At 42.3% G+C, this 15,342-nt stretch overlaps 1 protein-coding gene across 1 annotated transcript in view; it reads right to left on the bottom strand.

The window, feature by feature from the left end:
* Positions 1-15,342, bottom strand: part of LOC138301223 (ficolin-1-B-like) — a 172,817-nt gene that overhangs the window by 139,780 nt on the left and 17,695 nt on the right. Inside the window, exons 2-3 of the mRNA XM_069241468.1 lie at positions 10,670-10,783; positions 3,769-3,822 (exon numbers count right to left, since the gene is read on the bottom strand). Of these exons, the coding sequence (XP_069097569.1) occupies positions 3,769-3,822; positions 10,670-10,783 (168 nt within the window). The remainder of the gene's footprint in view (positions 1-3,768; positions 3,823-10,669; positions 10,784-15,342) is intronic.

Below are 15,342 nucleotides of genomic sequence, written 5' to 3'. Positions count from 1 at the left end.
CTTTATTGCAAACCAGTAGTGTAGGAAGATGTTCCACCTTCTTTACACACACAAACATACACACACACAAGGTTTGAGTCACCTGAGCAGGAAAACACAGGGTAGGCCAGAACACAACTGAGGCATTATGTCACAGCTGACTATCTATGGCGGACTGTTGTCCCAGTGGAAACAGCATTTTCAAATCAGATGGTGCTATAGGTTAATAATGAGGTACTTTCCCCTGGGTTGTGGTGCAGGACAGCAGTGAGATATTTTGCCATTACTCTGTATGTGTTGCAGTCCTGGCATAGCAGGGTTTGTTGCAGGTCAGGATTGAGGTGAAATGATAGGCCTGTGTTCTCTAGAATGGAAAAGCTGAGATGTGGCCAGTGAAAATCGAGCTATTTTGAACTATTTAAAAGTAACTAATACCAAGGTCCTATCCTTGACCCGATAGAGCAGGGGCCTTCAAACTGGGGGGCTGGAGGGTGGGCCCCTAGGGGTGCCCTGTGTGATTCTGGGGGCGCCAGGCTCTGGCCAAAAGAAGGATTATGCAGATAATAATGTTTGTTTTAAGTAAAATCATGTTTTTTGTATTTTTAAAAACGTTATAGAACTTAACTGCAATGTTTAAATAAGTCTAAAGAAACAGTGAAAAAGTGCTGTCTTGAGCACCGTATGGAAGCAAGGCTGGTGAGGGTACAGGATTTACAAACAGTTGTGAGTTATTCATTAGTGTCAACTACTAGAACCCTCGACCATATTTATTGTGGTTTGCTGACACAAACCATCGGTTTTATCTGTCATTTTAGGATGTGCACTGTGCACTTTAAGGCAGCTTTTCCAACACAAAACATTTGGCAGCATGACCTACCCCCATGCTGATGTAATAATCGATCAAAACAGAGCACAAGCCACTTTATATTGTTCTGCTCATTATAAAATGAGCCGTCCAGGTTCTTTTTTCTGATTCCCATAATGCGCAGGTCAAATATCAGACAGCAAAAATTAGGAGGAGAATTTTTATTGAGACTATCTACATTAGAGATTTGTCATGCAGTATTAAGGGCCAGATGTAGCAAAGAAGCAATTTGCGACTTGCAAATTGCGAGTCCCTGCGACTCGCAATTTGCAAGTCGCAAATTGCTATGCAGTACGGTGTCTCAGACACCGACTGCAACTCGCAATGGGGTCGCAATGACCCACCTCATGAATATTCATGAGGTGGGTCGCAAATTGCGGCCCCATTGCGAGTATAGGCACTCGCTAACATGGAGGCCTGCTGACGTCAGCAGACCTCCATGTTAGCGACCTGCTTTTAAATAAAGCAGTTTTTTTTTTTTGAATTGTAGCCCGTTTTCCTTAAGGGAAAACGAGCTGCACTTTAAAAAAAAACGAAACCTTTAGTTTCGGGTTTTTTTCAGGGCAGGGAGTGGTCCCTTGGACCACTCCCTGCCCTGAAAAAATATTTTGGGGTCCAGTCACAAACTGGAAGGGGTCCCATGGGGACCCCTTCCAATTTGCGATTGGGTTACCATCCACTTGAAGTGGATGGTAACTGCGATGCCATTTGCGACCGCATATGCGGTCGCAAATGGTATTGCATCCCAATGCGACTCGCAAATAGGAAGGGAACACCCCTTCCTATTTGCAAGTCGGAAATGCATATTGCGAGTCGGTAACGACTCGCAATATGCATTTCTGAATTGCTAACCCACGTTTGCGAGTCGCAAACGGCGATTTTCGCCATTTGCGACTCGCAAACGGGTTGCTACATCTGGCCCTAAATTATATTAAGTCCACCTAGGAACTTAGGAAATGGTTTGAAGAGATCTGAACATTGAACATCTCAAAGTGGTCTTTTCATTGCAAAAAGCCTGGTAGCACGACTTAACTGTTCTGTTAGAATGAAATTCTAAAAACAAAACACAAGTCACTTTAGGCCAGATGTATGATTCTGGCCTATTGCGATTCGGTAATTGCGATTTTTAAGAAATCGCTATTACCGAATCGCAAAGGGCCATGTATCACATTTGCGATTCTGTAATAGCGATTTCTTAAAAATCGCTAATGCAATTACCGAATCGCAAATTGCGATACTGGCCCCATTTGCAGCTATGGGCCTGTTGGCCCATAGCTGCAAATTTTTTGCATTTCCTAAATTGCGATTTCTGAACCAGAAATCGCAATTTGGGAAATGCAAAAGACCAGGGTGCTGGGGGCCTAAGGCCCCCTCTCCTGCACCCCAATTTTTTTTTTTTTACCATGTAAAGTACACACATTCCAAAAGGGCATGTGTGCTTTACATATTACATTTAAAAATGCAGTTTTACTGCATTTTTAAATTTTGCACCAGGTTACCACCTGATTGCAGACAATGGTATTTTGCATGTGCAAAATACCATTCTGCGAAAAATCGCAATTTGCGATTTTTTGCAGAATTGCCTTGCAACCTGGATTTTGCGAATAGCAAAATACGATTCGCAAAATCCTGGTCGCAACGCAAAAAATCGCAATTTTTGCGATTTCTATTTTGTGGTCTGCGAATGCCTTTGATGCATTGCAGACCACGATTTTGCACTCGCAAACGGCCGATTTCGATTTCGATCGCGAGTGCAAAATATTTTGATACATCTGGCCCTTTGTGCTGTTCCGATAAATTTGTGTTTTATGCTTTTCCCCCTGGTTTTTGAAGTGTGTAGGTTAAATATCAGTCCACATCAGTTACAATTGGAATCCTTGCAGAGACTTGTCATATGACAGATTTTATATGGCGTTTTAACACCAAGATAATTTTTAGCAATTAGGTAAATCTTTGGAGAGATAAAGATTTAACTGCAAATGATTTTGATGATTTTATCTGTTATTGATTCCCATAGAGAAGTTATATTTTTATTATTGTACATGTTTGAGTTGATTTTATGACTTTTATGGCTTTTGCCGAATAAGGTTTATTGAACTGAAATGATTAGCAGCCAACAGTAAATGTGCAAGTGCTCTCAGATGTTCAACAAACAGATTTTCTCCATTACAATACCATGCAGTTGAACACCAATGTATAACCTATGAAGGGGCTCGGAAGACAATACCTAAAATTTAACTGAATGATGGGTTTGGGTAACTTACCTAAAAACTGATCTATAAATAGAGAAAGGAAAGTTGACCCATTTCATTTCCCGAACATAATAAATGTGAATGATATATTTCAACTGTTTCACACCTCTTTTTCTTCATTTGAAAATGTTTTGATGTAATACGTTATTTTTTTTATCTTTCAATATTTCTGAGTTGGATTTATGTTTTCTAGCAAAAGACATTTAGTTGAAAGCCACTAAGTCTGATCTAATCTTCTCATGATAAAGAGCAGTAAAGAGGTCAACCACAGTTACCTATAGCCTTTTCCAATGGTATCACTTTACCAGCTAGAACGGGACTTCACAAATAATATAATCATAAGTATAATTCTGTGTGCATGCTTGGCAGGAAAGCCCCTCTACATTGACATCTCACAGCAATGAAACACTTTTCCACAGCTTTCATCTCAAGCTGACTTCTGAAAATTCTAGATAGAGATGAAGACCCAAATGTTTCCCCACAGATAGTTAATACTATCACAATGTTTTGTATTCCAAATGCTTAGTAAAAACTTCTTCCACCACCTTAGATGGTAACTTGTATTTTGATTTTCAGAGAAGAGTTAGATGTGAGCATCAGGTGGCTAAGAGTTAGTTAGGCAAAAGAAACAAAATACAATTCAAAATTAAATAATATTGTTTCCATCTTTACCCGTTTCTCCTGCTGGGCCCATTTTTCCAGGAATGCCTGGGTCCCCTTTTACTCCTAAATAGAAAAAAACATAAAGCAGAGATGGTACTGTTACCCTGTAGATGTTAGTATATTATTTATCACTGATGCATGATATTTCCTTCTTGACACAGACATCCTTCACAACCTAGTTCAGGGTTCTATTAATAGGTGTCCAAAGTAGTTTATTTATTATTATTGTGATATACATAAAGCGATCATTTTCTACTCAAAATGTGATGAGAGCTGGAGGTGAGAGACGCCTGGACCCACATATGGCAACTTTAGACATACGGAGGAGCTTGACCTGACTAAAAATAAGTTGACACTTTGTACATTAGCGATAATGGCGGCCCTAGAAGAAATAGTTTGAAAGTGGAGAAACACCAAGAAGGCAGACAAAAACAGACTGTGATGAGGAATGATCTGGTATATGCCCTCTCAATGACTGATTTACAAAGAATGAGTAATAATACTTTCATTAGTTAGTGTGCAATTCTTTCCTTGTGGGGTATTTTGAATATTTGCTGTCTATATCTTATGGGCACTTTCTAAGTGTCTATCTCAGTAGATTTAATCAGTTGTTTACTCCTGTTGTTTCTTCCTTATTGTTATAATCTAAAATAATTTCAGAGCTTTTATGCTTAAAGATTTACATCAGTTATTAGTTTGTTGTACCTGTTTTGATATTGTTCACTTATATGATAACTGATGTATACTTAAAGTACTCAATATAAATGTATAAAAGACCATTGTAGTGTAGGCAATATTTGTTATGAAGGATGGTGTGTTAGAATGATAAGACTGCAGAATGGATTTAAATGTAGGTACCTCAACATGGAGTGAGGTGGTGTATTGTTTGAGATGATGAAGACAGTTCAAGGGGGGAAGAAAGGCTAGCACAGCTTCAAGGCAAGTACAAGACTTACAGGTCCAGTCTCTGGGGGTTAGGATGTACATAGGTTGGGCTTCAAGTTAACCCCAAACACCCACCACCAGCAACACGAGCCCGGCCGGGTGCACAGGTCAAACTTGAGGTTGATTTAACATGGGCTCCTATGGAGACTGGGGGCACTAGGAATCAGGCCTGCTTGCAGGTAAGTACCCGTGTCTTCAGAGGGCAGACTTGGGGGGTTTAGAGGAGCAACAGGGGGCCACAGGTCAACACCAAACACACACCCTTAGTGGTGCGGGGGCGGCCAGGTGCAGGGTGTAAACACAGTGTTGGGCTTCCAATGCTTTCCTGTAGGGGAACCCCGGGGATTACAAAAATGTTGCAGGTGAAGTCCAAGGGGTCATTCGGGGAAACCAAAAGCTGGACAAGGAGGAGGGTTGCCTACTGAACTTTGGTGCACTGAAGTTCAGATTCCCCAAGGCCAGGAGGCTGCGGGTGCATGGGCATCTTTTGGCATTGGGAATCTTTGTCCGGTTCTGTCACGGTCAGAGGGGGTTGTTGTGTTGGACAGGGGGGGTCAACCTAGGATGGGCACTTGCTCAGAATCGCCTGGGGACCAACTCTAGTCAGTTGGTCCACCTGGACACGGGCCAAAGGTGTCTGGTGCGGAGTGTACAGGACTGTCGGATCAAGGGAGGCTCTGGAGTCCTTGGATGGAGTTTCTTCTTGGACAGGGTCACTGTCCACGGGAGTTCATGGTCCTCTGGGATGTAGGCAGACCTCTTGAGGCTTTTCAGAGGTTGCTGGTCCTTAAGGATGCGTCACCTTCTTTTAGCAGGGCTTTAGAAGCTGGAGACAACTCTGGTTAGTTTGGATCTTCAGTCTTGTCTGCTGGGGGTCAGCTTAGCAGTCCTTCTTCTTTCTTCTTTCTTCTTGTGAGGTTGCCAGGAATCTGATGAGCTAGATTCAGGGGAGCCCTTAAATCCTGGATTTAGAGGCATTACAGGTGTCAGAGGGCAGTTGCCAATAGCTACTGTCCCTGAGGGTGACTACACCCTTCCGGTGTACTCTCTCTTTGGGGAGGGGGACACAGACCTAACCCTATTGGTCTCTGTCCACCAAACCAAGATAGAGGATTTAGCAAATAGGGGGTCATGCCCGCTCTGGACACCTTAGAGGTGGGCCCAGCTGAAATGGTCACTCCTCCTTGTTTTCCCTAATTTTCCCACTGGACTTGCTGCCAAAAGTGGGGCTTTGTCCGGGGGACGGGCATCTCCACTAGCTGGAGGTCCCTGGGGCACTGTGACAAGAGGCTTGAGCCTTTAAGGCTCACCACCAGGTGTTACAGTTCCTGCAGGGGGGGTTGTGTGAAACACCTCCAGTCAGTGCAGGCTTTGTTTCTGGCCACAGAGAGCACGTACAAAGGCTCTCACCCCATGAGGTCACAAACTCTTCTGGAAGTGGCAGGCTGGCACAGATTGGTCAGTCCTGCACTAGATGTTTGGCTAAAGTACAGGAGGCATCTCTCAGATGCCCTCTGAGTGAATTTTTCAATAAATCCAACACAGGCATCAGTTTGGGTTTACTGTGCTGGGAAGTTTGATACCAAATATTTATATTTAACCCAGTGCTTCTTTTTGTTCAAATATTTTACTAAATAAAAGACCAGATGTATCAAGCTTTTTTGCATCCGCAAACGGTGCGAATTGCAAAATTCGGCCGTTTGCGAATTCAAAAATGCCTTTACAATGTATGAAAGGCATTTGCAGTGCAAGTTTAAGGAAACGCTAAAATAGCGATTCTCTAAATTGGAAATCTCAAATAGAGAATTCCTATTTGCGATTTCCAATGCACATGTGTCAAGCATTTCATAAATGCGAATTGGGCATTTAGGAAATGCAATTACCACAAACTAAAGTTTGGTGGTAACCATGTGCAAATTTTAAAAATGCATTTTTAAAATTGACATGTAGTGCACACATGCCCCTAAGGCATGTGTGTGCTTCACATGTCTGTAAAAATATTTTTGGGGTGCAGCAGAGGGAGCCTTAGGCCCCCCAGCACCCTAGGATTTGCATTTCCTAATTTGCGAACTCCTAACTGGAATTCGCAATTTGAGAAATGCAAAATCATTCACAACAGGCCCATAGGTGCGAATGGGGTCAGATTCTCTATTTGCGATTCAGTAATAGCATTTGAGAATTTTATGAAATTGCTATTACCGAATTGCAAAAATCATACATACTATTTTGCATTTCTTAAAAAGCGATTTCTTAAAATTCACTATTTAAGAAAGGCAGATCGGTTTTTTGATACGTCTTGCCCATGGCACTTTAATCTCAAAAGGGTACCAAAATGACACACTACTAATAATGTAAACAAGTCAGTGTCTCTGGGTGCTACTTTATCAAATGTTACAATCACACCACTCCCTTGCTTTCCCCAAAGTCCAGTTCTGGGTGCTCTCCTTCTATCTCTACAGTTGGAAAGAAGTAGCACAAATTGAGCACAAGCACAGTTCAATCATTCTAAAAAAGGGTGAATAAATCCTTTCCGGACTATATTCAAGAAGTCTGGAACTCTGGAGCACTCTTGCACACTCTTGAGGACAGTCTCCACTTCACTCCTTCCTGGACAGTCTCTCAGTTGAAGGGTATGTCAGCTTCTTCCATCAGGGAGCCTCTTAGGTGGACAGGACAGGTACACATCTTTTCCAGCAAGGGATCCAGGCTTCGGTTGATGTTTCCTTTGCTCTGGAGGGCCGGATTATAGGCAGAAGACAAACCAAGGTTGCACAGAAGCCCACTGGGTGCTCTGGGAGAACTCCCTTCCTTTGCTGGAGAAGACTTTGAACTGGAACAACACAGTTGCGTAATAAGTCTGGAATAATATAACTGGTTTGAAGTGGTTGTTTCAACTGTACTTTCCAGGCTGTTCTCAATGCACAGCATTTGTTTTTTGTTGAAAGTGATGCTCCTCACAGCAGAGTCATCTCCATCCTGGAGCATGCACAACAAAGGCACAAAGAGGTGTGAGGTTTCAGGAGCTGGCTATCATCAGTCCAACTGAAGAAGTAATCAGAGAAAGACAAAAATATAGGTCTTGTCAAATGGCGCCCTCACCTTTCACAACAGAGTATGCAGTCCCATCACTCACCCCTACCGTCCACCAAATAGCAGTGCTCTGGAAGGCTAATCAGCAACTTCTTGTTAACCAAATTAACTCAAAGACTATCTAAAGGGCCCTGTCTCATCTCCCCTCATTTCAATGTGTAAGTCTCCTTCAAGTTACATAGACTATCTAAAGGAGCCACGTCTCCTCTCTGCTCACGTTGGAATGTAGGTCTTCTCTCTCCATCTACATCAATGTGAGCAATGCACTTCCACTGCCTGAAAGCAAAATAGTCACCCTCTATCTTATGCAAGGCCAAGTCAGGGGTATCCAAAATGGATCCTACAGCCTGTCATTACTGTGGCTCACTCACATGGACTGTGTGTGTAGTATGCAGGCTAGACACAACAACACACTAAGGGCCTGATTATGACCTTGACGGATGGAATACTCCGTCACAAATGTGACAGATATCCCGTCCGCTGCATTTCAAGTTCCATTATATCCTATGGAACTTATAAACCGGAGGGTGGGATATCCCTCACATTTGTGACGGAATATCCCATCCGCCAAGGTCAAAATCAAACCCTAAATATGGGCTTAGTGTGTTATGGCAAAGGACTGGGTAAACACAGGAAATAAAAACCGTATATGAGTGGGAAAGTAGTCCTCATTTTAGTTACTCAGATAAAAAGACCTGGTAAGGCTACTGATGCTTAAACAATGGTATACTGCCACCATCACTCTATTTGCTAAACCAAAAGACAGAGACAGTAGTCTTCTGTCTGAAAGAGGGTACACTTGGTGCACCCCTTCAGGACACCGGACAAGTTGAGGGACTGCTCATTGTTACAGACAGGCCTAGGCCTCTGCAGATACTCTACATCAGTGTGACGCCAAGGCCAACAAGGAAACATCAGGATACCAGATATACAGAGTAAGGTACACAGTGCAGCGGACATGGTCGTTTGCCATGCAGGGAACATTACCACCCCAACAACAGCCTACTGGCCCTTTTCAAGACACATTCTGCTGGTATGTGGGTACCCAGAACATTTTGCTGACATTTTCTGTACACGTTGAATGTGTGTGCATGTGTAGTGTGCATGTATTATATGTGCTGTGGTAGGATCTGGACCCAGGTTTTCCATGTCACAAAATGAATGTTGAGGCCAGCTTCCCCAGACATTGAAAGTGCATTCCCTCTAATGCTGTGGCACAGAGTGGAGATCCAGACACTGAAAAGAGGAGGATAAAGATAGGGGTAGCTTTAGAAATTCCTTAAACACTATGTTAGTAAGATGCTGCTGATTAGTTCTTCTTAAGCACTGGTCTTAGGTAATTCCTTTTTCTAAAAGACAAGCACTGGTCTTGGCATCAAAGTTATTGTGTCTGCTTGCTGATTTATGAGTTCTGAGCTCATGTTCCCCAGACAACCTCCCTGAGAAGCTGTTCACTGCTTGCACTCTCTAGCTTGAGAGCTAACTGCAGTTTGCAGAGACACGGTAGGAATGACATCAGTAAACTAGTGGCACACAGTCTCAATCTCCGTGGTTGGGGCCCAGTAACCAGTGTCAGCCCTGTGGATCCCTGAACAGAGTCAGGCATAGATTAATTCTGAAAACAGTCTGCAGTTCATTCTAAAGGGAGATTTTCTGATGTGAATTGACATAGAACAAAAGTATGTAGCACTGTACTACTCACAGAAGAATGGTCAATAGAAAAGACTGGATAGATGAGTCAAAGTGTGCTTTTAATTTGTGTTTAATGCTTGGCTTCAGACGCAAGCGTTATAAAATACATTGTTATCTTATCATAACAGCACCTTTTTCACAATGGGCAGGGCCCATTCCACGTATTTCTTGGAAGGAAGCCCAAGATCAAGATCATACCCTTTCTGAGTCTGGAGGTTTTGAATGCCAGGTCATGTGAGTTAGGGATATTTCAACTGTAAAATCCAAGTTTCAGTTGTACGTGAAGGATGGTGTAAGTTTGAGTGTCACAAGAGCCATAACCTATGCAGAAATTTGGAGCTTAGAATTTATGTGTAGTGGAAGGTTGGTGAGTGTGGTGGCTCAAGTGTAGTAAACAGACAAACAGGAGCTGTCCACCTTACAGGTTAAATAAATGTAATTAAGTATGCTAGAGTGGATCTTGGTGAGAGGCAAGTGCATATGGTTATGATCAACAGGTAGGGAGGATTGTAAGTGGTGCTTCATAAAGCACACGGTCAAAAAATTATTGATCATGTTAAGGGTTTCTTTGAAGAAGTCGGAAGGGCAGTGCAAGGTTCCTATTGCCCTTTAACTGATCCTCTAGACATTTGTAATTGTTCTTTTTTATTTCAATGTTGTAATTGTTTAATTGTGTCAATTTCACTTGTACAGAATTGCCATTTCTAGGTGCTGTAGGTAGCAAATGTAACAATTACCAAAGTCAATAGTACTCAAACAGATGTGTTGTATTGGATATGTGTTTTCTACTAGATGGTGCACTGAAGTGTAATGGAAATGGAAGTTACTAAGGATACAGTGGAATGTAAGTGGTGTAATTGAGGAGTCAGTTGGTGGATCTTGTAGACAGAATATGCATCTGCTGTTGTTCTATGGAATTACTGCTTGCTGGATGGTCCCCACTTTAAAGCTCCTCTGTTCACTATGTGCTGTTGGAACACGCATGCATTGAGAAATTGTTGCCTCACTGCAAGTCTCTCAGTCTCACCTGTTTGAGAGTCTGTGAGAGACAGAAATTGACCCATACTAGTTTATATCGCTCAGCATTTGCGTGTATTACAGTCACTTGGAGCACTCCTTAATTCTGACATCTGGTTTTGCAACAGCAAAACAGTACTCCCTCTCATTTTACACAGTTGTATACCTTTCATTCCGGGGATTCCTGCTTCTCCTTTGGTTCCAGGGGATCCAGGGAATCCAGGACATCCTTGTAGAATGGTCAGCTTGTCCTGTGTTCCCAGACCAATAATCTTTACCTCTAAAGAATGGAGAAATAATAAGTGTAAGATTGATTGCATGTCTCTTTTGATCATTAGTGATAATGGTCAATAATCTCTGGCCCATTTCATCTGCTCGTGGTTCTCTTCAGCTGAGTTTAACATAGAGATGATTCTGGCTACCTTTCCTTTAAAACATTGGAAGATAGAGTATGACACTGAATTTCAGCTTCAAAAGTATCGAAAAAAGAGGATGGGAAATGGTAGCATAGCTAATTGTATAGCATGCTATGTCTTCTTTTTTTTTTTTTTTTTTTTTTTTAAACAGCTGAAAAGGCACTATAGCGTTATCTTTAAGAACACATACAACTAAAATAGCCAGTTCTGGGAAGTGGGCAACAGTGAAGTTTTACATAAAGAGCTACAGGTGACTAGTTTGGAACCATTATAATATTAATTTCAGCATATGATCATTTGAATGCACCCAATGAGACATTAATCCTAGATAGGATTTGTATGGGAATGAGAAGTAGGTGGAGGCATGTGTTAAGGTTCTTCACCTGTCAGGAATTGGCAGGCCTACTATCCATTATTACAGAGATAGCTTTGTGAACATGCCACTCAGAGGCCAAATAGAACCTATTGGTGTACTAAATTGCTTAGTGAGCAAGCTATTAAAATTACCACCAATTATCAACCAGTGATCTAAGGTAACCAACTTAAGCATGATTTCTTGAAAAATCACAAGAAACTTTTGGTTTGGTCTTTAGATGTAATGTAGTATTAGTATAAAATGGTGAAATACCAACACAGCAAAAACCTATCTACCCTAGTAATCAACATGCTTGGAAACATCCCAAGAGGAGGACTGAGACGTAGGATACCAGTTTCATGAACAGGGGATCGCTATGATCTGACCAGAACTCAGCTGGTTATCATCCTAAAGAGGATTATACAATCCCTACAGAAGATTCTGGACTTCGGTAAGCAAGTTTTATCAGATATTTCCTTTTTCATTTTGCAGGTGACTGCTGTTTGTAATCAGTGTTTAGTACTATCACACAAAATAGAACAATTTGATGATTATCTGACATGGTGAACATAACAACAATGTCACACGTGACCTAACGGGCTACACAACTTTCTTCTTTTACCCTCCCTGTACTCTGTCAACCAAGTTGACCCACCAGCATTCTAGGAGGACCCACCACACCCACAGACCCACACCATCACTTCCACACCGGACTGCTGTCACACAGCTCACCACTCTGTAAGAGTGCCTCTTTCACAACACCCTACCTCAGTGGCAAGCACAAAATAAACAAAAAGATATAGAAAGACATAGTCCAATGCCTTCTCAATGACACTCTGTCAAATAATGACAAATCTAAAATAAAGATACTGAGGGTCGACGCAGAAGACTATAGTAGCTCGTTCAGATGAAAGCTTTGATTCACTGTCACCAGACCTTCCCTAACCAAACTTTCTGATTGGACCCCAGCAAGGGTGACGGACTTGAGGCTTTTCTTTTGGTCAAGGTCAGAAGAGAGATCAGCTGAAGTAGTTTTGTTCCTGTAGTTCTCACATTCAAGCTAGCATTTGGACAGGGCTCAAATATTAGCAATATTTTCAAAGAACTGCGACCTTAAAATACCTAGGTGTGAAAAATTCAGGTTCAAAATCTTTATTCGGCCATACATGGCCACAAAAGACACAGTTCAATCAAATACAAGCATGGACTAAAATAATCTAAAAAAATTACAGATTAAAAACAGCCATGCTCATCTGTGGCATAAGTACTTCAAGGATAAATTAGCACGTTAACCACTTAAACAATCATACTGCCTGACAGTGTGTTGGAGGACATATTTGATTACAGTTGACAGCGCACATATAAGGTGCATACCGCAAGAAAATAATACAATATAAAAAGAGCATCATTAAAACGACAATTATTAAGATACAAAAACGTGCCATAAACAAAGAATCACATTGAGGCCCTCATTACGTGGCTGGTGGTCTTCAGAGAGCCAGCCTTGCGGTTGCGGTCGTACCGCCGCCAAAGTGGCAGTCCAACCATGACATTACGACTGTGGCGAATGCGCCACGGTCCGACTGCTGGAACCACCATGTCACCGAAGGCGTGGCAGTACCGGCGGTTGTAATCCACCAGGGCAGCGCTGCTCGCTGTGCTGCCCTGGGGATTACAAATCCCCTCATTGCCAGCAGCTACACTGCTGGCAGTGACGGGGCGTCGGGCCCCTATGGCAAGGGCAGTGCAGGATTCCCCCTGGGCAGCCCCTTAGCGCTTTTCACTGTCCGCATACTGGACAGTGAAAAGCACTTTGGGGGCTGCTGTACCCAACGCACCGCGACATTCCTGATGGCTCGATTACAAGCTGGCATCAAAGTTGTGGGTAGTTTCCTGCAAGGCCAGAAGGAAACTCAGAATAGGGCCATACGGGCAGAAGACCGAACTGGCAGTCTTCCATCCTCCGCCCGCCAAACTCGAAATGAGTCCCTGAGTCACTATTACATGATTATACGAAGACAACTACCCCTCCACACTGTTCCTGGCTCGGACTGCTGCTTTGACAAATGAGCACACCCTAAAACAAATATCTGGAGTGTTTAATAATTGCAAATAAAACAAGGCCTCTCCACATCTATGGAGACAGTGATTTTAAAAGGGGTTTGAGAAATAGACTATGGGGATAGATAAAATGAGTGCGAAAAAACATATAGTGCAAGAGTGACTGCGCAGATACCCAGTTGCAAGAACAGGGCGGAGCCGGTCCCCCCAAAAGCTCCAAGTTGACTCCTATAGCTCAGGAGCTGCCAAACCATTCCGGCTCTAAAACAACAAAGATGAAACCTTTCCCATTGTGTTAGTTGTAAAGAGAGATAAAAGCAGGTTCAGCAGTGGCGAAAGACCTATGATAAACTTGCACAGTGCTTTTCACCAACTTGAATGTTTGTCTTTTTTCTTTATACTCAGAGGGGACATGTACAAAGAAGACAGCCACAACGCCTTGAATGTTTTAGAGCTGTGACTCAGCCAAGGAATGGTGATAGAGCGTTCCGTACTAATAAATTACCTGTATTTGGACGCTCTTGGGTCGATGAATCTTTTGACCAAGTGGGGCTCTCTTCACCCGAGATTAGTCAATTTAATCAAATCAATAATCAATAACGAACATAAGCAATGCCCTGATCAACATAACACTTCACAATTAATCCAGAAAACATTTCGGCGAACCATGACCTTTCGGCCATGAATAACCACACCAGTTCATTCAAAGTTAATGAATTTATTTCCCTATATTAACAAAGCTAGCACGATATAAATGTGTCTCAACACCAAATGATATATGTAAATGAACATTAATAGCTGTCCATAACGGCGAAAAAGATGCAATCTATGCAGCATTTGAATAACAATGCATTCGATAATAGCAACGCAAACCACTAAAACTATAATCTGTAATGAGCTAATTGCATACATTAGTCAGCATAACAAGGTCTCAAATTGCATCGTGCAACAAATGAATCCTCATCTAACCTCAAATTAGCATCTGCATGTGGGACTTCATGCAAAAACAATTTAGCAACATAGATTTGGAAAACTACTAACTAGGGCTCTTATCAAAAATCAGCAGTTGGTTACCTAAAAAGAAACACAATGCAATTGTACATTTTCCTTTCATATTTACCAAATTCAATCAGCATTCAAGGAAGTCTTCGTCTCACAGGTACCGGTTTCCATCAGCATGGGACGGGGCAAAGGGGGCAGGGTGGACGGGGCAATTGCCTCACAGCGGCAAGATAAAAGGACAAAACTACTACTTTATGCAAAGGGGCAGATCAAAGTTAAAGTCTCTAGGGCGAGAATTACTTAAAGTCTCTTTTTCTCTCGATTAGAGAAAGCATCAAAGTCTCATTCAAAATGGCGTCGAACATCAATTGGCATCGTAGAAGATGGCAAAATGACGAAGTCGGCAAGATGGGCCATAATGGCTGCAATGTCCTGCAAATGGCGGGTAATGGCCAAAGGCTGATGGCTAAAATGGCTAATGTCTGATGACTAATGGGTAATGGCAATAATGTCCTCCATGGGTGCAGTGGGTAATGGCCAATGGCTGATGCCCAATAGGTAATGGCTGCTTTCTTCTTGTGCACCAGGTTTAAATAAACAACAGTTCAAATCCAGTAGGGTCTTCCATTGGAGGGTTCATAGGTTGGCTTCAAATTGTCCAATCAAAAACAACAATTCACAAGCTTCTACCTAGGCATACATTATCCTTGGAGTCGGGAACGTAAGTTGCAACATATTTTACCAATTAACTCACTTTCAGAGCTTCCATTGTCTGCACCTGCAGATTGACCTTGGAGCAAAGAAGAAGATGCCAGGCTGGCACGAAACCTTAAAGATAAGCATGTGAACCGATCTCACTGGAAAAGTACAGCTTCAAGCAGGAATACACGTTTTATTAGCACATTAGAAAAACACGAGCATCTAAACCGTCAGACAAGGCAACTAGGCCGAAGCCTCCACTAAAGTTATGCTAAGCTAAAACATTTCAAACAAGCAAATCATGGC

This window comes from Pleurodeles waltl, chromosome 6 (genome assembly GCF_031143425.1).
Source record: "Pleurodeles waltl isolate 20211129_DDA chromosome 6, aPleWal1.hap1.20221129, whole genome shotgun sequence".
In the NCBI taxonomy this organism is placed as follows: domain Eukaryota; kingdom Metazoa; phylum Chordata; class Amphibia; order Caudata; family Salamandridae; genus Pleurodeles; species Pleurodeles waltl.
This window is presented reverse-complemented; position numbering and strand designations above follow the sequence as displayed.